We start from the raw sequence: 26,033 nt of genomic DNA on the forward strand, positions 1-26,033 counted from the left end.
CTGGCACCATTGTTTACTGAGGCCATGCTGGGAACTGGACTCAGGATGGCTCATTTCCTGCTCACCAGAGCTGTGTGTGGAAGATGTGCCCAGCACCCTACATGCATGTGGGAACAGGCTGGGGGGAGGTGGGGGATGGTCAGGGACTTGCTCAGGGTCACAGTGATGGGCGGAGGGGGGTTGGGGGGGCTGATGCACACCCAAATCGGTTTGTTCCCGAGGCAGGGCTGGCTGCAGTTCCAGCCTGGGCGGCAGGGGACCCGCCCCAGCTTTCCCTGTGACACACACACCTGGATTTCTACTAAAGGTGCTGGAGAAGAGGTTGTGCTATTCCAAACGGCTTGGAAACCGAAGAGCTCTGTCTCGCTGCCTTTTGTAACAAAGCAACGGCAGCAGTAACAAGAGCAGCTCACCCTGGTGAGGCACTTTATAATCTCAGGGGGCCAGGACCAAACATCCTGAGCATGGTCACGCATGACCCTGAGCATGACCTGAGAAGAGGGGCTGTCTGGAGAGCTGAAGGGGGTACTCATGGTGGAGCAGGTGGTTTGCTCAGGTCATTCCGGCAAAGGGGGAAGGGACCCGGGACGGGGCGGGTAGGGGTGGTTCTGACTCACCGAGTTCTTGAGGTCCAAGTACTTGGTGTTTCTCGTCACTGGCATCCCCGACAGGAATGCCAAGATGTCATTGTTGGCCTATAAAACAGGCGTGTTCATGTGGCTGCCCCAGGCCCAGCTGCATGGCTGAGACAGGGGGTCTGAGCCCCCAGCTCTGTACTCTGCCTGCTTCTCAAAGGTCTGACAGCCCAAAGGAGTGAGTGGTTTCTAGCTCTTCCGTGACCCAGCCAGTTTTCCAAAAGCTGAGGTCTCCTCATATTTCCAGGTGCTCCCTTCCCACTCAAAGCATTGCCCCTCACCCCACTCCCCGGGACGTTCCCAGCCCAGGGCAGGGGCAATGCACTTTGCACTTTGCAGAAGATGCTAGGAGACGCCAGCTGGGCTGCAGGGCTGGGGTGGGAAGGGATGGAGAGGCAAAGACATAAGGCTGAGGCCTGAGCTGCGTCATTCCTTAGCCCCTGTGGTTAGAAGTCTCTTGTAGTAGCCTGGGAAGCAGCCACACATGGCCCAGCACATGGACGTCACTCAAGTGAGGGCCACGAGTAGTGGCTGCAGGGATGAGATGGAGAAGGGAGAGGAGTGAGCATCGAAGGGTGACCTCCGGGGCCCACGAGGGCGTGTGGAACATGGGAGGGAAGCTGAGAGCAGTGGAGTGGGGGCTCCGGGAGAGGCTCGGGCAGGGGTGGTGCTGGAGGCTGCCTGGAGAAGCTCCGGGTCCTCACCTCGTCCAGCACAGCATTGCGCTTGGCCCGCTGTCGCTGCCGGAGCAGCACCAGGCCAGCGATGATGTCAGACGGCACAATGTCCAGGTCCCGAAAAAACTCCGCAAAGAGGTAGGCGATTTCCGAGTAGGCGTCCTATGAGGTCCAGGGAGGCAGGAGGCAGTGGCAGGGGAGCAGGAGAGAGGACGAGACCAGGCGTGAATCCCCCGGGCAGGGTGTCTGCTCTGGGCCCCTATCCAGGTTCACCCTGGCCCGGCCCCAGGTAGCCCTGTGCAGTGTGAGCCTCAGGGCCCTGTCTGGCCCTGCAGACCTGGCAGCAGTTGTCACAGCCACTGCCCCTTCTCCATGTCCACCTCCCGGCCCTCCTCTGTCCTCGGAGCTCTAGGGCACTCACAGATGCCAACGGGAGCCATTTCCGGCGCTTTCCCCGACACTAGGAATCAAGGCCTACACAGCCCGCTGGTTTCTCCTCCAGCCTTTCTCTCTAGCAGAGAAGCCAAAACTAAGGTCCTAGCTGTTTCCTCCCCACTCTGCCCACAGCTGCAGGCTCAGGGACCCCCACATGTGCCTGGAGAAGGGTGTGATGCGGGGCCGGGACCCCTCTGCTTCCCTGCACACCTGGCTTCAGGACGTGATGGCCTTTGTGCTCTGAGGCCTCCCTGCCTCATGTCAAGCTGGAGTCTGGAATCTTGTCCCTAACACGTTAGGAGAGGCTATGGTGGGAACAAACTCATGGCAACTGGTTCCCTGTCACTGGGTTTCACCCTTGAGGGTCTGGCACTTGCAAGGGAAGAAAAATCAAGGATTTCAAACTCAAGTGCTTAATAGGGCCAAACAGAGCCAGCTACTGCTCAGCTCCAGCTGACCAGCCTTGCGAGGGGCCAAAGTTCCCAGATCCAGAAATACAGAAGTTTACATAAATGCCCCTGATTTTCAAATGTTGGCATCCAATTCAAGGTTTGTGGGTTTTTTTTTAACTTTTATTTATTTAAGTGTGTTTTTCCAGGACCCATCAGCTCCAAGTCAAGTAGTTGTTCCAATCTAGTTGTGGAGGGCTCAGCTCACAGCGGCCCATGCGGGGAATCGAACCAGCAACCTTGTTGTTAAGAGCACCACCCTCTAACCAACTGAGCTAACCGGCCACCCCCAATTCAAGTTCTAAGCAATATAGCAAAAGCTGAACTGAACCAGACCTGACCCCTGGACCCCCGTGATGTTCTTTCTGACTTTCACCAGGTTCCAGCAGGAGCCCCAACTCTGCCAAGTGCCCGGGACGGCTGGATATGCTCCCCATGGACCCTGAGCCATGACCCCTCAGACCTCCTAGTCCTGTGGGGGTGCACCCCACTCACCAGGGAACCTTGAGGGGGGGCTTTCTTACACTCGATTACTCACTCCACAGATCACCAGGGTCTGCTGGTGAGGAGTAGCCACTCAAGGCTTCCAGTGACTTCCACGGAGGGCACTTGCTATCTGGCTCAGGGAGGAGTAGTCTGCTGCCCTCACTGGCTCTGCCACTAATTAGCTGTGGGACATTAGGCAAGTCACTCCACCTCTCTGGGCCTCAGCTACCTGGTCTGCAAAACAAGGGCTGGGACCAGATGATCTCTAAGGGCCCTACCAGTGCTGGGAGCTCCGCCTCTAGGACCCTGAGGTCCCACCCCACCAAAGGGCCACTCACAGCTGACCCATCTTTCCTTCTGCAGCTCCCTGGCACTGACGAGTCCGGTCCTCTGGTTACTCCTCAGAGTGCTCAGTGCAGAAGGCTGACTATGCATATCTAGGACCACACTAAGAACGTTAGAGCTCTGTTGGATCTTCCAGAATAATTTGCAGCTGGTTATACACTGCTTTGCTTTGTCTTCGGGTTGCCCCAGTTTTTGATTATCCCTTCTCCTAAACTAGACTCCAACTTCCAAGGGGGTCAGTGAAAGGTCTTCAAATCTTTGTTTCCTTGACAAAGCAAGGGGTCAGCTGTTTCACATGCAGGAGGGAGCTGGTCAGTGAACAACAGATACTTGTACCAGTAGGCTGTCACCTGGCTCCTGCTGGACACCCAGCTCCCTTCTACCAGCCCCCACCCTGCTCTGCCAAGGAGTGAAGGCTCTTGAGTCACTACAGCAGGAAGTAAGCCCGCAGGACGCGACCCCCCAGTACTTACTGACTGCGAGTCTTTCGTCCGGGTGCAGCAGAGGAACACTTTGAGCCGGCGCGACCAGCTGGTGGCCTGACCCTCCTCCAAGCGGTGCCTGCAAAGGGGGAGAGTTGGGATGTGTGAGGTCACCTGGCTGGACCAGAAGAGCCAGGACCCAGATGTTATGGAAACAGGGTGGCTTGTTCCCAGGACCCCACTAATGGGTTCCCTGACAGGGGGCCTAGGGGAGAACAGGCCCAGGCCCAGCAGAAGCTGGGTGGCCAGCGACCTGGCTGTCAGCCAGCAGGGCACTCCCTGGAGGGACTCCTGCTGGCTTAAGGCGGCCAAGGCCAGCAGGAGTCCGATGGCCAAGGCCAGCACCCAGGGGCCCAGATTTTGCAGACTGAACACCAGTATGCCTTGGGGGCTTCGGGGCTGGGAGTTCAAACTGGGGGCTGCTCTGTGGCCCAGGTGTCCAAAAGCTCAAACCAAGAGCCTGGTAGATGGCCGCAGGGCCCTGAGCCTCTCTGCCAACTCATTCCAAGGCCTAGAGCAAACCTGTCACACACAGCTGCTTCCCCTCAAAAGGAGTTCAGATACAGTCTCTGTACTTGGGGGAACTTTAAGGGCTGAGTTACACTAGAGGGGAGAGGGCCCTTAGCCTTCATCTGTATGGCTGGCCCTTGGCCATTCCTAGCCCCACCCCCAGCCCCTGATGGGGAGTCAGGTATCCAGGAATCTGCACCCAGAGGCAGAGAGATTGGCCAGTTAGCCACGGAGGCCCTTCCAGTGCTGGGTGCCCAGAATTCGGTGTGTTCTGAACATAACAATAACAGATCCAATATTTAAAATGTACATTTCCAGACTGAGCAAGAAGGGCTTGGCTTGCTTTTGTGACATGTGCCCTCCTGCTGGCCCCGTCAGAGCCTGATGCCGAGTGGTCAGGAGGGGAAGGCCTGGGTGGCCCTGAATATGTGCAAAGCACTTAGCGTCCATCAGGAGTGACAGGCCGGCCCTCCTTCCTGAGCCTCTTGGCTCTTCTCTTCATGAAAGGCCACTTCCTGCTCCCAGCCCTGGTTCCACAAGGCCAGGGAAAGCCACACGGCCTTCCAGGGCTACAGGAGGGGGTTAGGAAGGGTGCAAGGGAACTGCCATTGCTGGACTTGCCAGTGCTAAGGGACTTGGGCAGGCGTACATTCTAAACCAATGTCCCACCTGTCAGGGGCTTAATGAAGGGACAGCACGCTGCCAAACTGGGCTCCCAGAGCATCATGTTTTTTTAAACCTCTTTCTAACCTAATGGGGTTTTCAAACATTCAAAGAGAATTTCCTTCTGGGCCTCTGGCCTGATGAAGTGCTGACTGTACACTGTACTCCAGTACCCTTTATGACCACCAGGGGGCAGATGGAGACGGTCACAGGTTTGGCCCAACGCATAGGTTAGGCTAGAGATACACACTAAATCGGGACAGAAAAAGACCCAGCACCCCTCTGCCCTGGGACTCACTAAAGTGAGGGGAGGGCAGATTCTCCTGCAAAGATCCAAGGTCAAGGTTCTCAGAGAGTAGTACTGGGAATAACCCATCTCCCAGCCCCCAGCAGGTGTCACTGGAAGGACAAAAAGGCCCAGGACTTAATAGCTTCCTGACTTCCAGAAACTAAATTAAGACGGTCAGTGAGACACAGCAGGACTTGTGCATCCGTAACCTGAAGTGGACGAAGGGTCAGCGGACTTGAAAACGACCTTGTTAGAAAAACTGTTTGTTGGTTTCAAGCAGAGGGAAGGTGAGTGGAGAACAGCCTGAGAGGTGGTCACACTAAGACGTGGCCCGGGCCCACCCTTCCAAGCCCCGCCCTAGAGCTGGAGAAACTGCAACATGTCAGGACCTATAAGCTCTGAGGCCTCTTATTCGCATGGGGCCCAGGAATGGCAGAAAGAAAGACTTTCTAATTAAAATCATAGCCACTGCCAACCCTCCAACTGCAAAGGCGTTGGCTGCTCTGGGTCCCAAAGGCAATTACCCAGAGTCAGGGAGGGAGATTTTTTTCCGGGGCCCCAGGAGCCCAGAAACCAGGTCAGGTCAGGGTGTGTGCTTGGAGTGAGCAAAATGGGGACGGGTGGTGATGGCCAGCTGAGCTGGGAGAGAAAACGGGCTCCGGGGGCCTTGGCTCTAAGAGCCTGGCATTTTGGGCTGGGATGTGGCCAGCCCAGGGCGGGTGTGGCTTCTAGCTGCAGTGCTGAAGTGGAGGGTGGTGTGTGTGGGGGCGGGGTTGAGGTGCAGAGAGGAGCAGAAGGTGGAGGCTCAGGAGGGGAGACTCCTGCTGAGCACAGGGGCCTGGGCAACCCGCTCCCCTGGCTGAGGGCCCCCGACCCCGTCTGCCCTCGGCTGGAGATGGAACGCCAGTTCCACGCCCCACCAACTTGACCTGGGGCAAGTGACCTGCCTCTTGTGGATTTGACTCCTATCTGCAGAATGTGTCTCACGGCCACACCAGGGTTGTTGGAAGGATTAAATGGATTGATGGTAAAAGGCTCAGCACAGGGCGTACATCTTAGCAAAAGCTCAATGAACAAAAGTTACTGTGATCCACCCTGGAAACCCCCCTCTCTTTTTCTTTCAATAAACAGGAATTACTGGGGCGGCCGGTTAGCTCAGTTGGTTAGAGTCCGGTGCTCTTAACAACAAGGTTTCCAGTTCGATCCCCACATGGGCCACTGTGAGCTGTGCCCTCCACAACTAGACTGAAACAACTACTTGACTTGGAGCTGATGGGTCCTGGAAAAACACACTTAAAATAAATAAAAGTTTAAAAAAACAACAACAGGAATTACTGTGACCCTGCGTGCCCTCCCTCATTTTCTCTGCTATGGCACAGCCTTCCTCCTTCTTGAAAACACCCTACCCAGGAAGCCTTCCTTCATTACCCTCCTCAAGCCCCCTTAGTCCCCGAGGCCGCCTAGCTTAGCAATTAAGAGCAAGGGCTCTGATGCCAGACTACCTGTGCTTGATTCCAGCCCCATCACGTACCAGCTGTGTCACCTCAGGCAAGTCACATAACATCCCTGTGCCCCAGTTTCTTCATGTTTTACAGGGATGCTGGTGACAGCTACCTCATGGAACTACCATTACTTATTATAGACAAGATCATCTCCTGTTATTACTGTCACGTTCTTAGCATTGGCATTGGAGTGATGACAATGATAACAATGGCTACTGTTTCCTGAACACGAGCCAAATGTGAGCATTGTGGTAACCACTTTGCACATATTATCTAATTTAAATCTCAGAACAGCAGCGTGAAGCAGGAACTGTCACTCCCACTTTATAGTCCAGGAAATTGAGGCAGGAAGCCTAGGACTAATAGCCGGGGCTCACACAGGTTGAGATGCAGTTTGGAGGCACGGGGCCAGCCTTGCCTGCCTGCCAGCAAATCCCACTGGGGGCTGCCCACTACCCGGACAACTGACCGCAGGTTGTAGGTCCGCAGGTTGCGCTGCCTTCTCTTGGTGGCTCTCAGCTTGACGAAGGTGCGGCCCGTGGGGTCAAAGACGCAGAGGACGGTGATGCAGACGCTGAGTATGACCACCCAGTTGCAGACAACCATCCCTGCCGGGGCAGTAATGGAAAGCAAGAGGGAGAGGTGCTGGGGATACTCCCTGGTTCAGCAGCTCTGAAGGAAGGGGTGCTGGAGCCCCCTGTATGACAGCAAGGCTCCGGAGCCTCTGACCCCAGGCTCTGGCCATATGGCTGTCCCTTTGCTGAGCCATGACCCCGAGGCCCACCCTTGGCACAGAGCAGGTGGCTCTGGGTTTCTAGAGAGATGCTGAGGGCCCCTCCATTGTTGCCCTGGGCAGCTCTGTGCCTGCTACTGCCCACCGTCCAGACCAGGGTCCCCTGAAGGTGGGTGGCAGACAACAAGGATGGAGGCCACAGCCCCGGCCAGCTGAGCTGCTGGGCGCCCTCACAGAAACCGTTTCCCTCTGGTGAGGCCCGAGCTTCTATCCCTGGGGCTGGCGGACATACCGAGGGTGACGTTCTTGGCAGTGAGGTCGTTGCAGGAGGTGTAGTACTGAGTGAGCCAGACGATGCCCACGATGGCATAGATGAACTCGATCACCAGGATGGCTGTAAGGAGAGCAGGGCCCTGGCTAAGGGACGGCCACCGTCTGCCCACCGGGAAGGGCCCTGGAACCTTGGCCTGACCCCTCCTACCATAGGGCTTATAGCCAGCTCTGCAGTAGGGGCATCAGGCCCCCACTGCCCCCTGCCCACAGGCCTCGTGGGGGAGAGGGCCCAGGGAGCAAGGCTGTCCCCCAAACTCCATCCTGTCATCATGTGCCCTCAGGCTCCCGACACCTCCCTGAGAAGGTGACTTGAAAGGCTGCCGATGAATCCTGTTCTTCCAGGATTTTGGAATTATACCCAAGAACTCGAAGCACATGTATCTTAGGCAAGTTACCTACTCTCTCCGAGCCTCTGTTTCCTTGTCTGTAAAATGGGGTGACAACATCTACATTACATTACTGTGCAAGAATTCTATGAGAGAGTCTTCATTTCAAGGAGACTGCTATTTCCCAGGAAGAGGCTTCTGGCACTCGAGGCGGGAGGAGGGAGGAGCCCCTGCTGCTCAAGGCACTCTGCTCATGCGAGAGCACTGAGCCCAGGGCTGAGCTGGGGTTGGGGGGCATTCAGTGGCCCCCCAGGGGGCAGCATGGGAAACCCCAGCTCCACAGGCAGCCTGGTATGGCAACTAAGAGCCAGACAGCCTGGGTTCAAATCTCAGCTCTGACACTGGAACACTAGCTGTGTGACCTTGAGAGAGCGTATTACCCTTCCTGGGTCCCAGTCCCCTCATCTGTAGAAGGACCAATACCAGCTCCTCTCAGAGTTAGCACAGGCAAAGGGCTTAGCGCAGGTCACGGAAGCACAAGAGGTGCTCACTAGGGAGGATCACAAGCAGCCCAGGAGGCTGACTCAGGCCGGCCCTCCCAGGAGTTGGTCCAGGCCCCTGAGGGCTACCCGGGGGGGCGGGGGGCTGCTTGCAAAGGATCACAAAGCAGCTGAAGAGATGCATGTGGCCTAGAACAGGGGTCTGCGAACTTTCTCTGTAAAGGCTAGAGAGTAAATAGCTCAGACTTTGCAGGTCACATTCTCTGTGGCAGCTACTCAGCTCTGCTGTTGTCACACTGAAGAAACCAGAGACAGGAAGTACATAAATGAATGAGTGTGGCTGGGCTCCAATCAAACTTTATTTACAAAAACAGACATCTGGCCAGATCTGGCCCCCAGGCCGAGGGGTGCCCGCCCCTGGTCTAGAACGTCAGACCAGTAAGTCTGCTGGTTCGCTGCTGGACCCCGGAGTGGGCACAGCGCCTGGCCCACAGCGTGTGCCCAACAAATGTCAGCTGAATGAGTGATGGGACACAGGAGAAGGGTGGAGGTGGGGGTGGTCCAGAGCAGCCCCCGCCCGAGGCGGGAGGCCCTTACCCAGGCGCACGTAGAGCACGTACTGCATGGACTCGCGGGGCTCCGTGTACAGGATGCCCCCGCGCATGCTCAGCCAGATGATGGCCATCTCGGCGATCATGCAGCTCAGCAGGATGCCCAGGTAGCCGCGGCCGTGGTCCACCAGGTTCAGGGAGCAGGCCTCGTGCGGGTTGTAGACCAGGCCGAAGAGCACCACGGACAGGATCACAAACCTGGGGGGACGCACACGTGAGGGGCCGGCAGCCTGCACGCCTCCCGCGGCCCCGCCCAGGCTGGATGCAGTGGGTACAGGACCGCCGTCTACCTGGCATCCTTTGAGGACACGGGCTGCCAGGGACAGGGAAGCAAGAGTGGGGAGCGCGGCTGCCAGCTGTGGAGAGACAGCAGCGGCAGCTCTACCCAGTGCTGGGCTCTGGTGTGGGGGTGGTTAAGTGGGGTCCCTGGGCTCCATCGGGTACCACCTAAAGGGCTGTATGTTTCAGGCACCTCCTGCGGGAAGCTGGGAGCATGACCGGGTCAGAAGAGCTGGCTGGAAAGCCTCCTTCTAGTTCTTTCTCCTCAAACCCAGGCTGGCGGCGTGGCCCCAAGACTCACCAGGTGGTGTGCAGGAGGAAGAGGAAGATGGCTGGCAGGACGAGGTCATCGCTGCCCACAGACCAGCGCCGCCGGAATACCACGATCCCGGGCATGGCTGGTGGCTCTGCGGAGGCTTAGCGGGCCTGGTGCTCACCTCCTGAAAGACAGCAGAGGGCCCTGTGGCTACCTGGGCCACCACGGCACCCAGGGCCACTGCACTCTGACCAGTGTGCCCAGCAGCACAGGCATGTCTGCAGGCCCCACGGCCCAAAAGCTTCCAGGCTCCTGGAGATGCTGACCCATCCCTGGGCAGGACCCACGTCTGTCCTGTCCATCCCCAGAGCCAACATAAAGGACCGCAGCAGCTAGACACTAGCTTCAGCCTTACCCCTGAGGTCTCTCCAGCCCCTAAGACTGGCACTGGCCCCTTGGGATTGACTCTGCCTGGGGTTACCCCAACAGTGGCTTGTCAGCTCCATTAAAGGCCTGGGCTCACCCCCTGCCTCCCCCAGCCTTCCTGCTGCCTTTCCTCAAGGAGACCTGGCCCAGGGCACGCAGTCCTTGGGGGTAGGGTGGGGGCTTCCAAGAACAAGCATGAGCCTACCCCCCTGCACAAGCTGGGCAGGGTAGGTGGAAGGCTGAAGGCCTGGGGGAGCTGGGGCTAAGGGCGTGGCAAGCATAGAGGGGGGGGTGACCCACATATAGTAGGTGCTCAGTAAATATTTGTTGAATTAGGTCTTCATTTTCTCGCTTTGTTAGAACCCTGGGAGCATGCTCTATGACTTGCTTTTGCACCCACCAGACAGAACTCCCAACCAAAGCTACGCCTCTTGGTAGGGAAGGGCATGGTTGAGACCAGGGTCAAGAGCATGACTGGGGAACCCAGCCCCCCTTCTGGAGGGGCAGTGGGCGAGCCCTGAAGAGTAATCCACCCTCCCGGCAACCATGCCTTCCATGCCCACCCTGAGCCAAGCAGCCTTACTGCCCAGTTCCCAACTCTCTGAAGTCAGAGAGTTCAAACCAGCCACAGGCAAGCTAAGGAGTGCCCAGGAACTGGGGCCCCACTCCCTAGAGCCTGGGGAACAAGGGTAATGGAGCAGACCAGGAGACCCCAATGAGGGGCTCCAGGATACCCCTACACTGAGCTATGCAGAGGAACCCCTGCTGCAGAGGGTTGCGTGCCCCACGGGTGGGCAGCTGCCCCCAGGCCGACAGAGGCTTACATGGCACCTGGTCCAGGGGCAGGTGGCAAGTCCTCCTCTCCCTGTGATGGCTCCAGGGAAAACGAGTATCTGCGGGAACCAGCATCACTCGGAAAAGAAGCTGGCAAGTCTCCCCCAGCTGGTGGGCACGGCCGTCAGGGTGGGCCAGGAGATGTGGGGCCTGTCCCGTCTTCGTCTCCCTCTCCCCGGTGCAGCCACTGCATCCAGCCACTGCCGAGCTGCTCCAGCAGAGCGGGTGGCCTGGCAGGCGGGCTGGCGGGCCAGCCTGCCGGGGTCGTGCCTACTCCCCCCCACCCTCAGGAAGTGACATCATCCCACTCTCTCCAAGGAGGAGTCGGAGCACGGATTCTGGGAAGCAAGAAGGATGGAGAGCACGGGAGCCGCGCCATGGGGTGGCCAGGAATGGGGGTCTGGGACTGCCGGGGGCTGGGGCTCCGGTGTTGTGTCTGTGACAAGTGACTGACAGCATCAGCTTCAGTGAGAAAGAACGGGACAGGAGGGGCCAGGACACCGTGGGTGGCAGCAGGGCTGGGGCAGGACAGAGCTGCCAACAACTGGGGTTTTGCCACAGTTCGCTCCAGCCCCTCCCTGTCTCCAGGTGGCTCTCAGAGGGTAAGGTGGAGCATGGGGTCGGCTCAGGGGACCCCCACACATGAAAGGAATGATGAGAGGTGCGGGGCCAGCCTGGTCCCAGCAGGTGTTGTAGCTCCGCCAGGCTCTAGTCAGCTCGGCAGAGGAAAGGGAGCAGCAGCCCCTAGGCGGGTGAGGACGATGCCCCTGCCTCAGGTATGCGTGTGGGGGAGGGGGGAGAGGGGCAGGCTCCCAATCGCTCTCACCCCCACTCTTAACCTCTTGTTCAACTCACATGTACCATTCACGCACCACCCTCAGCCTCACACGCAGCCCCCTGCGTGCACGTGGCCCCGCCCTCCCTGCTCTCAGGCAGAACTGGGGCCACAGGTGCAGCCGGCCGGGTAGAGGTGGCTGAAGATCTGTCAAGACACCGGAATGATACGGTCAGGGTCAGCCTCTGCCCCGTAGCCTGAGGCCAGCAGCCGTGGTCAGTGCCGGTGCCCACCCAGACCACGACGACCACAGTGGGTGTCCTGTGACAGGCCTGGGGACCACCACCCAATGTGTGACTTACTACTTGAGCCTCAGTTTCCTCATTTGTAAAATGTCGATTATCCCCACCTGCTAAAGTTCTGGTGAGGACCCCACCCGAGCTGGAAAATGCCGGTCTTAGGGTCTTAGCAGGGTGTGTGAAGCCCTGCTGGTCCAGCTGCTCCTCCCCCGACTGGGCCAGTGGATTCTCCAGCTGCTCACCAACAGGTCACCATCTAGGGTGGGGGTGACAGGGCCTGTGCTGCTGCTGGGCGGAGGATGGGACAACTCCAGTCCATGCGGGTTCATACATCTCAGGGCTGCTATTTTTAAGGGCCTGAAAGACGCCCTTTCTCTCGAGACCCCAGCCCTTCACAATGGGGGCCTGTTCCCCTGCCGGGGATGTGATTTCATCTGGAGGAAATGTCCCAGGAGGGGGGAGGACAGAGGCCACTTCCTGGTCTGGGGCTGCCACAAAGCACCTCCTCTGGCTCCCCTCCCCAGGGCACAAGGTCAGTACCATCCAACCACCACAGTGGGTGGACACACAGCCTCCCCCTGCTCACCCCAGACCACTGGCCCTTCCAGGGCAGGGGGGTGCCCCCTCCAGCAGGGGGTAACAGGGGCACTGCTGGGGGCTCCCCGTGCCTCTGACCAGTCCCCCTGCCCAGGCAGATGTGAATCAGATGTCAGGACCCCCTCACATGGACGGGATGACTTAAGCGGTCCTAGGGGGCCCCTTTCTTCCCCCACGCACAAAACCCAATTTCCCTGCTGATGATTCAGGCCCCTGGGTTAAGTATTAACCATTCTGGGAGTTCTTCCTTTTAAAAATGCAAAACTCTTCTTAAAAATACACAAGCTGTCCCCTACTTTAAAAACCTTCCTGGCTCCCTGTGGACTGTAGGATAAAGTCCAAGCCCCTCAGACAATGGCTAAGGGGCCTTTCAGTCCTCAGCAGGCAGGCTGTGCAATCTTGGGCAGGTGCCTTGCCCTCTCTGAGTCTTGGAGCAGAAGATACTCCCCAACCCCTGGAGACAGATTCCAGCATCTCACCCTCAGCCAAGGAGTTCCTTCTGGCTGGGGAGGTGCTCCAGCTTCTTTTCACACTGCCCCACCCTCCTTTTCCGATCCCTCCCAAACTTGCTGCTCTCCAAAATCACCTCGCTGTAAGGTTCCATGCTTTGTTTACCCCAGATCCTCCGCCAGGCAAAACCCTACTCATCTTTCTAGGCCCCCAAATCACCTCCTCTTTGAAACCCGCCCTGACAGCCCCCTGCCACGCCACCCTTCTCCGGCAGTACTTGCCGCCCCTTAGGGGATTCCGGGAGCCTCACTCCAGTGCAGCCCTAGGAACACTGTCTTACACTAGTAACCTTGCTGTTCCTTCTGCCTATCCCCGCCCCAGCTCAAGCAAGAGTCCCTGAGGGCCAGGCCTTACAGTGTCTTTCATCTTCACATGCCACCTCAAGACGCGGGTTTCAGTGTGAGTACATCCAACTTCAAACCCAGCCCCTCTCCTCACAAGCAGCCTCGGCTGCCCCAAACCACCCCTCCACCCCCTGAAGCAGGCCCCAGCTCACCCTGGGGGAGCTCCCTCCCGTCCTAAGGGTCTTCTGAGGTCACACACTCGACTTTTGGGGAAACGCCCCACCCCAGTGCCTCTCCTGCCCGTTCAGGGGAACCACGGCCCCTCCTCTGGCTGTCTTAACTATCACAGGGCTTCAGTGTCTTCATCGGCAAAACACAGACACCACCCCCCTCAGGCGGGTGCGGGGAGAACTGAATGGGATGACCTCACTAGGAGGGTTGCACAGGCCCTGGCAGACCCAAGCTGCTACTCCTGGTGGCCATCGTGTTAATGGAGCTCCTGAGGGGCTTTCTGGAAACTTCTTGGCAGGGGGTCTGCGATGGGGTGCTGGGACTGTGATGCCGCTCGTGAGTGGCTCCCACTGAGGGGAAGGGCTGGACTGAGCCGATACAAGCCCTGACCAGGCAACACGCACCCACCGTGGGCCTCAGGGGCTGCTGGCTAACACGCCCCGAGCTGGGCCTCATCCCCTGGTCCCAAGGTCCCCTTGCGCAAGGCCCTGGGAGTTTTCAAGGGAGAAGAGCCCCCCGGTAGTAGGTCCCAGCTGATGGGGTGCCAATAGCTCCCAGGAGAGGGAGAAGGGCGTTGGCTGCTGCGTCTGCCCTCCAGATGGCCCAGCAGGGACTTCCGGCCATGTGGGAGACTCACGCTGCTTGCCTGTACTGGGGCCAGGGCAGTGGAGTCAGGCTGAACCTGGTGCCCGCAGGGGACAGGATGATGTGCTGTGGGAGATCCCAACAGTGCCACCTCCAGCTTCTAGGTCAGGCGCCGCAGGCACCTAAGCCCAGGGATGGACTGGACATTGAGCCTGAAGGGATGACAGCCAGGTCCGGGCCACAGGGATGTGTGTGACATCACTGCCTACCTCCTGTGTCGTGAGTCCTGGACTAATCACCTTCTGTCCTCACAGCAGTGATGTGGGAGACAGCGTCACTCTCGCTCCTCCTGTTCTAAAACAACCGTGTCTGAGTCCTGACTTTGACCTTGGTCAGGTTACTTAATCTTTCTGCGCCTCAGGTCCTCGTTTCTAAAATGGGGCTAAGAACTGTACCTGCTTCAGAACTGCCACGAGGGTTAAATGAGTCACGTACTTAAGACAGCATCTATCACATAGTAAGTGCTCAGCAAATGCTGGCTCTCCCGTTCCTGTCACTATTGAAGAACGAGGAGATTGAGGCTCAGAGACTCAGCCCCAATACCTCCCAAGGAGCAGGAGGCTGATCAGGCAGGAGGTACAGGTCCTTCCTGCTGCCATCCAAAGCCCACCTAATGCAGGAATTGCAATTAAAAGGGGCCTCAGAAACAGTCCCGCCACCCCCTTTTATGGGTGAGGAAACTGAGGTTGAGAAAAGCCCCAGAGGCTCCCGAATTTCCCTGCTGACAGTCCCAGAGTCCCTGAGCCGGCCACTCCTTTCTCCTTCCTCACGGCACACCCACTCGCACTCCCCAAGAGACACTACAATTAAGAGTGTCACCCCAGGGAGCCTGGGCTGAGATCTTCTCTTTTGTGCTCTTGAAGATGCATAACCCTTTGGGAAGCCCAACAAAATCCACATGAGCTCCCTGGCTAGAGATCAATCTGCAGGAAGCCAGCAACCATTTGTACGGTTTCAGAGTCATCTATGGCTGGGTCTCCACCTCCCCCGGCAGGCAGGGTCCCCATTGCTCTGCAGCTCGGCTGCTGAAGGAGATAAGCCTCTTAGACCCAAGCCCACCTTCCCTGGGTCTCCTGGACCTCTGCCTGCTGGGGCTGGTGACTTGCCCCAGGTCACACAGCCCAGTTCCAGAGCCCGAGTCTTAATCGCTACGCATTGCTTGTGAGGAGCAGGATTTGGCTAAATGCCCCTTTCTAAACCCAAGAGCTGGCTTCAAACATCCCCTTGCACAGTGAGGAGGAAGGGCCTCAGGGCCCATGGAGAGCTCTCTGGTCCTCGTCACACCAAGTAGGAGTGTGGGTATCGCCCCATTTTGCAGATGAGAAAAACTGAACCCAGGGTTGTTCCACCATCTGTCTTGAGGTGAGCGGGCTGTGGAGCCCGGAGAGAGTACAGAGCTGAAACGCTATATGTCACCTCATTCTAGCTTCACCAGCCTGTAGGGGTATTACCTCACAGCTTTTCAGATGAAGAAACTGAGGCTCAGAGAGGCACCATGTTTACCCAAGGATCATGCAACAAGGACGAGGCAGGGCTGGGACTTCACGCAGCCTCTGTGAGTTACTTGAAAGGAAACAGTCTCCGCCATCAGTCCGACTCCTTATTCCCATGCACACAGACACAAGATCCAGGCGTCCCTTCCTCTCTGAATGCTTTTCCTTCCCAGGTCTGTGGCCCCACATTGAGGCTGGGCTCTGGAAAGCACCAGAAGAGGGAAGGCAGCAAGAGGGATGACAGAGAGAGCGCACGCGTGGGCCGGGGGCCGAGTGTGCCACCAGCCTGTGCCCGGGTGTACTCCACCCAAGTTAGGGGCTGAAAGCTGTTGCTTTTCTCACGTCAGCTGTGCTGGAGCAGAAGGCAGGGCCGGGGCCGGATTTCAGCTCAAGATGGGTCCTCATACGCCCAGGCCTCAGCACTGCAACACTGTGCCTGGTGCAGCTGGGTGCAGAGGGGGACACCACTGCCACTTGCTCCCCTCCGCCCCCAGGGCCTTGGACTCACAAGAAACTTCCCCACCATCCCACCAGGGAAGCACTTCCTATGCCCTTCACTCCAACCCTGTGGGGGGTATGGCTGTGCCCATGTTACAGATGGGGAAACTGAGGCTCCGAGAGGTTAGAGGTTATTTAACCTAGTGAATGAGGGCCAAGTCAGACTCTGAAGCCAGGTCCTCTCCTGTGTTCTCTCCACATCAATGTGCTTACTGGCCAGAGTCCCTCCCCATAAAAGAGCTACCTGGGGGCAGGGCACAAAGTTCAGGAAAGATGATGAAAAGAAGCAACCCCAAGTACTGGGGGCCGTGCCTACAGCCATCCTGGGCCAAACCCAGAAATAACTCCAACAATTATTCTATCACCTGTTTTTTTTGTGTGTGTGTTTTTTAATTCTTATATGTACTGCAGCAAGCAGTTCATGAATATCACCTCCTTTAATCCTTCTAACAACCCTATGAAGTAAGTGCTATTCTTATCCCCATTTTACTGATGAGGAAACCGAGGCCCAGAGAAGTTAAGTAGGCTGCCAGCCCCTCCCAAGGAGTCCTCATCAGGGCTCCATTTATCACAGAGGCTCCAGCTTCTTTTCTCACGCTAATTATTTTCCACTCCTCTACCAAGGGCAGAATTTGCCATCTGCCACCGGCCCTGTCACTGACACCAGCCAACTCTCTGGGAATCAATTGCGGCCTTTCGTTTCCTGCTAGTTGTTCCAGGAGGGTGGCTGGCTGCTGGGAATGCGGAGGGAGGGCCAGGAGGGCGGCAGACCTTCCCTAATCCTGGGGGGTAGGGGGGGCAGTGAGCAGGGCTCACTTAGCAGGGCTAGAATGGACCTGTTTCCAATAGCGGAAGGGATTCCCCAGGTTCTGGCCAGGCCAGGTTTTGTTTCTGAATTGTTCCTTGGAGACTGTTTATTTTGCTGAAACTAAAAATGGGCCCTTGTCCCTCACTCATTCTGCTGCCCCGGGGCAGAGGTACCCTGGAGCAGCCCAGAGGGGCAGGCTTGGCTGGCTTCCTGATGAGCGATGCCCCGCCACCTGGTTGTCCAAGCCCCGGGTCATTTCGTCCTGCCTGTCTGTGGAGAGGACATAGGCAGGCAGGCACCCATTCCAGCTTTGTTTCTATCTGTTTCTATTCTTCCTTTCTATGCTGCTCCTGTGATCTTCTCACATCCCCTCATGCTCTAACACATCCTTACCCGCTCTCCCCAGGAACCCTCCCTCTCTGGGACATGCAGACCTGAAGGTGGTGGCCATCCTGTGAGCCCACTGCTGCCTTTCCTAGGCCCTGGAGTGGGGCAGCTTTGGGTTTGAATCTTGGTTCCATCACTTCTAGTTGTCTGTGACCTTCGCTTCTCTGAGCCTCGGTTTCCTCATCTGCAAAATGGGATAATAAAGGTACCTGCTTCATAGGGAGTCATGAGAAGTAAATGAAATAATGCACATTAAACACTCGCCTCATAGGAAGTATCAGTTGCCATCAATATTATTTATCAATCATCTCTCCTGAGATGCTCAGATCTTTTCCTCACTGCCCCCAAGCTGTGGTGGGGTGACAATCTCTCTGCGATCTACGTCAACCTTCCCAAACAGAAAGGCCCTTCTCTGTATCCGTGGTGACCAGGCTGACCCACTCCTGCTCAGGCAGGGATGACCTGATCTATCTTCTTAGGCAGGGACGGCGTCATCTCCTAGGAGCCCATCTGCCCAGGCTGGGGCTTTGCTGGCCCTGCCTCCCTATTCCACAACGAGCCAGTGAGGTGGGAATCACCTTCCCACAGGTCAGCCTGGACGATGGAGTTCAGCCCAAGGCCACACTTGTGCCCTGCTGGAATGCCCCACGTCACGCCGTGTCTGAGATTCAGGGTGTCTATCACAGGCCCCATCCCAGCTCAATGCCCGAGGAGCAGTGGCTCACTGCTCATGCCCATCTGCCCGTTCCAGCATCCTAAACCCCACCCCACCCCACTGCCCACCCCCAGCCTACCCCAGGGCCTCTTCTCTTCTGTGACCCACTTGCTGGGAGCCCCCCACCAGGTGGTAAATCGTCAGTGCTCTGGCGGCTTCTCAAAGCTTCCCCAGAAGAGACTCCCAGGCCCAAGTGCTGGCAACACCTCCTGGAGGAATTAGCACCTTCCACTTCATTAGGGGCCCCCCAATGAGGCCGTTAATGAGGACACTAAGCGGCACATCTAGCCTGACACCTCCCCTCTGGAAGCCCCACCCACACGCCCAGCGTACCCTGTGCCACCAAGATCCTGTCGCGCCTCTTCACGATATGGGCCGGGCCTCGGGGTCTGGCCTGCACTGGGGGAAATGCCTCCCAGGCTCCGGGAGGCTGCATGGGCCACAGATCCACAGAGGGGCCACCTCCCTGGGCAGCGTGGCCATCTAGGGCACAGGCCTGCATCTTGGGCTATTGGGTTTCACTTCAACCATTCCCTGGGCATCGCAGAAGCAGGTAGGGATCGAGTGACTGCGTAACAGGAGCTCTTTCCCAGGGGAGGAGGTCCGCAGAGTCCCCGTATGTGGCAGAAAGGGCCAACATCCCCTGCCCCAACAGAGCACAGGTGGAGGTGGGCACGTGAGCCCAGGCCCCCCTCTCTGCGGCCCTCCTCTCCTGCGCCCAATGAAGAGATATCAGTGCTCCTCAAAGGGGGTTTCTGGGAACCCTCAGGCACCCCCAGATGAGGAGACGTGGTCATAGCAGGCTGGGGTCATAACAGCAGGTGGTCAGTCGGAGAAGCTTTTAGCATTTACACATTGGGGTTGTTTATAACACTGTGTTTGAACTAAACAGTTTCAGTGCTTAAAAATGTTTGCGAGGCACTGGCAGAATGACCTCTTGGGTCCATCTGGCCTTGACTTTTAGAGTTCCACTCGCTGTTTCAGTTCAAGTTGACTGAGGACAGGACCTTGGGGCTCTGGGCAACAGCCCAAGCTAGTTTGACCATCACTCATGTCTCCCGCCCTGGCCTGAGCCATGAGGACAAAAGGGGTCACAGAAAACCCTAAGCCAGGAGCTCAGAGACCGGGGCCATGGCTGACTCTCTGTCCCTCACACCACCCTACTCCAACCCATCTCCCCGGGCGGGACAAAGCTGGACCGCAGCACAAGTGCACACAGGGAGGCTCAGAGGCCCTGTGCCGCTGGGTGGACAGTGCAGACCCAGCTTCTGTCCTAGTGCCTCTCTGTTCAGATGTCCACTGAGCCACACGACGTTCCAAGTACAATGCAGAGGCTACTACCCAGGACGAATCAACTACTGCTTCCTCGTCGGTAAAACAGGGTGGTGGTGACAGCACTTCCGTCACGGGGCTGCTATGAGGACAGAGTGAGTTCCAAGTTGTAAAGTGCTGAGAGCAGAGTCTGGCACAGAGGGGGTGCTCGGAAGCTTCAGCTACACACACACACAGTTTACACTTTTAATTAAGTAAATCCCCTCCTCTAAAGCATATTATGGCTCCCGAACGCCCTTTACACGAGATGGAAACCCCCAGCCACTACCTGTAAGCTCTCCACCAACCATCGCCCTCCCACCTCTGTCATAGGCAAGCCACTTCCTGCTGCCAGCTACGCCTCCCACCTGCGGGGGCTTCCTCCTCTCCAGATACCCCGCTCACTTCAGGGCTGCTCCCTGGGGAAGCCCCAGCCCTGGTCTATCAGCCCAGCCTCCTGCAGACTCCTGGAGCACCGGCCTCACCTTCTCCGTCACATGGAGACCCCCAAGGAGAAAGCCTCAGCCTCCCCGCCGCCCCCCACTGCTTCTTCCCCAGCCGGAGTGGGGGGGTGGACCCAGAGGCTCTGGGAGCAGAGACTGGGAATGGGGGAAACCCAGGAGGGGAGCCCGGGCCTCCACGATGAGGTCAATCCTGTCAGGCCCCTGATAAATGCCAGCCTTCTGCCTATTCATGCCTGGGCAGGACCCAGCGACCTGCTTTGCATCTGGGTAGGTAAAGGCTTGACCTGGGACTCAAGTTTGGCATCATTTTCCTTCCCAGAGGACTCACCCTCATGGCTTGGGGCCCCAGCCTTGTCACACTGCCACTTCTGTGGCCTCTGCTTCCTGGCCAGCTCCTTGGGTGTGGCAGGAGGTAGAGCTGAGGCCACATGTCCAGCACAGCCCTGGTGACAACGGGCTGGGACTGCTGTCCTCCAGCCCTGAGTGGCATTCTACTACCACCTAACCAGGACACAGCAGGGAGGTAACGGGCATTTGGGGGGCCTCCTCACAGTCAACCTGGGACAGGTGCCTGTGGCCCCATTAAGTGTCTGCTAGTAGCAGGCATGAGGCAGACCTTTCACTGACCCCTGCTGGCCCCAGGGAGGTCGGCAAAGCTGCTGGCGACTCCAGGGTATGAACCTTTCAACAAGATCTGACAGCGCCACTGAGACAGGCCAGCAGGGCCAGGCACTGAGTGCTAATGGGATGCCCACCTGGGGCCGAGGGGACAGACAAGGTCCTGGCCAGACTGGCTGAGGCAGAGGCTCCTGCCAGGCAGAAAGTGGCACCTGGTGTCCTCCGAGGCTTGCAGAGGCAGCGTGACAGCACCTGCTCTCTCTGCAGGCCCAGCCCTTCACTGCTGGTCCCAGGCAGGCTCTGGAGTGGGGGTGGCGGTGAGGGACAGAGCGAGGGCTAGGGGACCTGAGGGGGACAGCCTGCGCCATAGCTCCGCTGACTTCTCCATCCTCGGTGGCCGCTGGCTGCCATAAATACCACTCCTGCCTCCTGATGTTGCAGGAGGCGTCCTAGAACTGTGGGTTCCGGGGCCTCCTGGGTGCTCCCTCCCTGCCACTGTTAGCCAGAGCCTGCCTGACCAGAAGATCCTTGCAGCGTGTAAGCCCACCTGACCCAGCTGGGCCTTCGCCAGGAAAATCGCAGCACTGAGAGAGAAAGCTGCGGCTTCCAAACCCTGAGTCTCTGACGACTGGCACATCTACCAGCTTCAAGGCAAGTGCTGAGCACGCCGGAGCCCTGAAGAGCAAAGGCCTGGCCAACCTGCAGAGGAGACACAGCCCAGGGCCACTGGCTTGGCCCAGACCACCCACCCCAAGCTCAGGGGGGATGCTGCAAAGCCACTTGATGCACCTCCCCCCCCCACCTCCTCAGTCCCACGGTCCCTCTGAGATTCAACCTGGTTTCCAAACATGTCATCACCCTGGAAGCTTCCCTGGGACACACTCTACTTCGACAGGGGCCCAGTGAGAATGTTTGGCAGCTGTTCATTCTTCCAGTCAGTAGCGCGCTTTGGAGTGAGTCCTTCCCTCCTTGAGAGACCCAGGTCGGCCCAGGCTCCAAGGCCCAGGCTGGTCTGACCCGGGAGCACAGGACAGGAAGTGGCCCTGGGCCTGGCAGTGTGAGGACACCAACCTTCACACATGGCCAGGGCTTGGTTGTGGCTCCCCAGCTTAGGGGAGGGCCAGGATCTGAAAGGACAAAGGGCTGGAAACAGCTTCCGGGGTGGGCACGAGGTGGTATGAATACAGGTGACGTCTAGTTAAAATTAATTCCACGCATGCAGCCATTCTCCATCCATCCAACAAATAATCAGACAGCCAACTATGCGCCAGGGCCGCAGCAATACATAAAAGACATGGGGCCGCCGTCACAGAGCCTACAGACTGGAAGGAAAGCGAGGCTTCAAGCTAATCCTCACAGACCACAATGAAAAGTTCTGTGACATGTGCTCGGCAGGCGGGGGGTCCCATCAGAGCCTGAGCAGGGAGGTGAGGGGCAGCTGCCTGAAGAACAGGGAGCCGGGGCTCAGACCTGAAGGATAAGCAGGAGGAAAGAGGCCACAAGGAGAGGGCAGTAAGGGAACCATGTGGAGGACACCACTCAGCATGAGGGCCCATGAGTGAGGACCACGGAGGGTGGAGCAAAGACCAGACCAGCCGGCAGGCGCAGGAGGAGGGCAAAGGTGGAAAGGCTGGTGGGGCCCCGGAGTCTGAGCTTTATCTCGAGAGCAGTGGGAAACTACAGGCCAAGGCCGGCAGTAGGGGGAGAGCAGTGGGGGCCCAGACTGAGATTCAGCAGACAATGGTGACAGATGGGATGACGAAGTAAGGGACAGCGTGCTGTCAATGACGTCCCAGCCTTGTGGCCCATGCAACTGGACCGGCAGAGGGGCCAGCACTGGCGTCTGCCCTGGTGCCCTGAGACGTCAGGAGCCATTCCGCCCCTGGAGCTCTTCCTGCTCTGGCTCTTTCTGTAGGCAGGACAGGATGGACAGCGCGCTGGTTCCCCATCCTGGAGGAACGCCACGAGAACAGAGGAGCAGGGCAGTCTGCCCACCCCCACAGCCAAGTGCCTCCCAGAGTTTCAGTTCAGCCCAGTCCTGCCCTTGGGGGCGCAGCACGCCAGGGCATCAGTGCCATATACTCTTGTTCAGGCTCTGCTCCCACAACTGAGGGGTCCCCCTCACAAGCTTGAGGCTGGAGGCATTTCCCTGAACATCCAACTCCTTACGCTTCCTGCCCCCTGGCTCTGACTATGAATATGACCACACGGAGGGAACCTTAACCCGGGTGGGCGGACAAGATCTGAGAGCTGATGCAAAGCCACACAGGAAGGGATGGAGCTCAGGCAGAGGAGGTCTGTCTGCTGGTCACCCCCACCCGCTTCCTGATTTCTAGTCATTCCACAGAGCTCATCACACTTAGAACACGCTCCCCTTCTGCCGGCCGGCCTGCCTCATCTCCCACGCTGCCCTGGCTTATCACCCTCCGCACTTTCTTCCTCAGCAGCCCAGCGAGTCCTCTCTCAGCACCCACACCCTCAGGCCTCCCCTCGCCTGGACATGGCCCCCACCCCCAATCTCTGTGTGGCTGGCTCTCTCCTGTCTGGTTCCTGCCTCAAACGTGGCTCCTCTGACCTGCCTGCTGGATCTCAGGTCCCCCAGCCCCTCTCCATCACATTTTTCTACTGTGTTTTCCTCTCCACACTTTCTAGAATCTAACCCTCTCTGACATGTTTGTTTGCCAGTGTGTTTACTATCCCTGCCGGAAGGGTGTGGTTCCCAGGGTCCGTCTACTTCCCTGCTGTGTCCCCAGCACCCAGCAAAGGGCCTGTAGGTGGCAGGAGCCCACCAAGTCCCTGCTGCCTGAGGAGGAGCCAGGTCTGAGCACAGCCTGTGCTCCTGACTCCTGGCCTGGCTCTTCCCACATATCCACGGGCCGCGTGCCCGACCCAAGCTCGAGCCAGCACGGCTCTCCTGCAGCAACCAGCACATGCCGGCCTTTACTGGCGCCTGACCACCATGCTGTGGGTGAGGCAGGGAAGAAGTGGGGCTTCTTCACTTCACTGAGGCAGAACCTGTGGCGGGAAGGGGGAGTTGGCTGATTTGCCTGAGGTGACACGTCAGGCAGCAGAGCCAGAACCGTGACCACTTATCCAGGGCGGCCCTGCGGCCTGAGCAGCTCCCCAGCACCCACAAGCCTGCCCCTCTCACCTCCCGGCCCCATGCACCAGCGGCCCTGTGCGTCTGTGCATGGGTGACTTACGTCCACCTCTGCAAAGTGCACTGCTGGAGGGAGGGAGCCCCTTCAGGGGGAGAGTACATAGGGCTATGCCCTCGGGGTGCAGCTAGGCACTCGCCACTCTCCCAGGCCCAGAGCTCCCTGTGGCACCCAGTGTGCAGCCTGGGCTGCGAGGGCGGCCCAGCCAGGCCCACAGCCCAGCTGTCGGCGAGAAGAAAAGGCAGGACGTGGGGAAATGACTTCCCATCAGGGCCTCCGTGTCTTCATCTGAAAGCCAGGGGCTTGGACATCCAGCTCCTTAGGATTCACTTTTTTATCGCCCTGAATGCATGCTTTCCAAAGGTCTTCAATCTCTGCCTCAGGAAGGAATATAATACCATGAAGACTCAGAAATACTGACACCACCACCTCACAGCCACCCTGGGAGGTTGATGGGCAGGGAACTGCCCAGAGTTTTAAGGGCACCAACTTGTGAAGCCAGTCAGAAACAACTTGTGACCTCCCTCTGACTTGCCCGTGACCTCAGGGAGTCCCTAAGCCTTGGCTGGTCTCCAGACAATGGAGGCAGGAACAGTCACTGCCTCCTGGGCCGCTGGGGAAGGGGGTGGGGGGCTCGGGAAAGGGCCTGTCCTCCAGGTCTTCTCTCCCAGGGACCCTGATGTGCTCTCTGCCAACTTCCTAGGAATGTGAGAACAAACAAGATACAAGGCAGGCGTCTCAGTGGAAGGGAAGCACTTCGAACGGCCTCGGCCTCGGCAATATCATGACTTCCCTTAAAGACAGAGCCCTGGGCTTCCACATCGCCGCCCCACGGGGCCTCATCCGGATCCTCCCAGCTTCCCTCCGCCTCCTGGCTCCCACCTGCACAATGGGGATCAGAGGAGAGCAGGCGGCACCGAGAGGCGGGCCCCCGCCCCGGTATCTCCCCCACCTGGGCAGAGGGCCAAGGAAGGGCCAGATGGTGAGGGGCTGGTTTCTAGACCTATGGCCCGCTCCCTACCGGCCCTTCTGCCCCCCTCTGCCCAGGGCCTCCTCTCAGCTCCTCTGGGCCTCGGGAGGACGCCGGAGAGCATGGCTGGGAAGCGCTCAGAGCTCCTCAGAGAAAAAAGTCCCAAGAGACCCAAGGTGGGAGCAATTATGAATGAACCTGCTCACTCATTAGCACCTCAGTTTATCACGGGGATGGGCGGGAATGCATGAGGCGTGGCACCAGGCTTCGCCACTAATAGGTGCAGACAAGTCGCAACCTCTGGGAGCCCCAACTCCTGTAAAGGGGATAAATAACACCTGAGGACGCTGGTTCAAGTACGACACAAATCAGTTTCCTTACCTGTACACGGAGACTGCGAGGGCACTGGGCACCAGCCTCACTGCGTCATTGTGAGGAATGACAGCTGAGCACTTAGCAGGGGCTCATCATTGCTGCAGGGGAGGAGAGTTGTGGGGCCAAAGGCCTGAGGATGGGGCTGGTTGCAGCACTGTGCAGGCTTGTAGACTCCCTGTCTGTCCCAGGCCGGAACTAGCCCCTGAGCAGCAGGAGACAGAGCTGTGGGGACTGGTGGCCACAGTGACTCGAACAAGTCCCAGCCCGCAGGAGACCAGCCGGCTCCTTCTTTCCGTCTGTCCTGTTCCCGGCTCAGGTGGTGGCGGGACCTGGGCTCCCCACCGCCAGGAGCCAGAGGCTACCTCACTGGTCCAGGTTGCTTCCCCAGCACATGGCCGGCTCCCCACAGGCCAGCATTGCAGTGACCAGGCAACTCCTGCAGCCGCGCACACTTGGGAAGGCTGCTCCAAGCCTGAGCGACAATGCTCTCCAGGCTGCCCTCTGTTTACAGGGCTCTTTGCCCACGGAGGGCATAGCACCACCACTTGGGGACATTCGCTCATCCTTGCAGCTTATTTGACAGGTACCAAGTGGTGGAGACACCATGAAACAGAGCAGTGGGTTTGCTAAAGAACACAGTGCAAAACAGCGTGGCCCCCTTGAAGGAGATTCTTCACCCTCACAGGACCAGAGTTACTCGGAGAGGCTGGCCACAGCGGGGCTGCAGGGAGGGAGGCGCCGGCTCCCTCCCAGCGGAGGCAGGCTTCTCCTGGAGGTTCCAGCTGTGGGGGAGGAAGGGCTCCCTCTTCCCTGAGACTCCAGGCCGACCTGTGTACTTAATCCGTTCCCATCAGCCCTGAGGACCAGGTCCGTGGCCTCAAGCAGCCACCAGCACATTCCCTGGTCAGTGACTGCCCACGCAGCAGACGGCTATCAGACCAGGGAGGGGACGCTGGAAGGCCATTCTCAGGAGGGCAGGTGGAGAGGCCAGAGAGGAAATGGTCACGTTCCTCGGGCTGATTCTTCTGAAAGGGGGGGCAGGGCAGGGCAGGATTGGTTGACAGGCAAGCTCTCCTTGCTGGGAGGGAGGGTCGGGGCCATGACAGGTCCAGGAAAGAAGCGGG

At 58.3% G+C, this 26,033-nt stretch overlaps 1 protein-coding gene across 1 annotated transcript in view; it reads right to left on the bottom strand.

Annotated features, from left to right (window-relative positions):
• The window catches only part of DAGLA (diacylglycerol lipase alpha), a 55,985-nt gene that overhangs the window by 13,569 nt on the left and 16,383 nt on the right, over positions 1-26,033 (bottom strand). Inside the window, exons 2-8 of the mRNA XM_033121100.1 lie at positions 9,557-9,695; positions 8,963-9,174; positions 7,499-7,600; positions 6,943-7,081; positions 3,501-3,588; positions 1,340-1,474; positions 618-695 (exon numbers count right to left, since the gene is read on the bottom strand). Of these exons, the coding sequence (XP_032976991.1) occupies positions 618-695; positions 1,340-1,474; positions 3,501-3,588; positions 6,943-7,081; positions 7,499-7,600; positions 8,963-9,174; positions 9,557-9,651 (849 nt within the window). The 5' untranslated portion in view covers positions 9,652-9,695. The remainder of the gene's footprint in view (positions 1-617; positions 696-1,339; positions 1,475-3,500; positions 3,589-6,942; positions 7,082-7,498; positions 7,601-8,962; positions 9,175-9,556; positions 9,696-26,033) is intronic.

Source organism: Rhinolophus ferrumequinum, chromosome 11 (assembly GCF_004115265.2).
Source record: "Rhinolophus ferrumequinum isolate MPI-CBG mRhiFer1 chromosome 11, mRhiFer1_v1.p, whole genome shotgun sequence".
In the NCBI taxonomy this organism is placed as follows: domain Eukaryota; kingdom Metazoa; phylum Chordata; class Mammalia; order Chiroptera; family Rhinolophidae; genus Rhinolophus; species Rhinolophus ferrumequinum.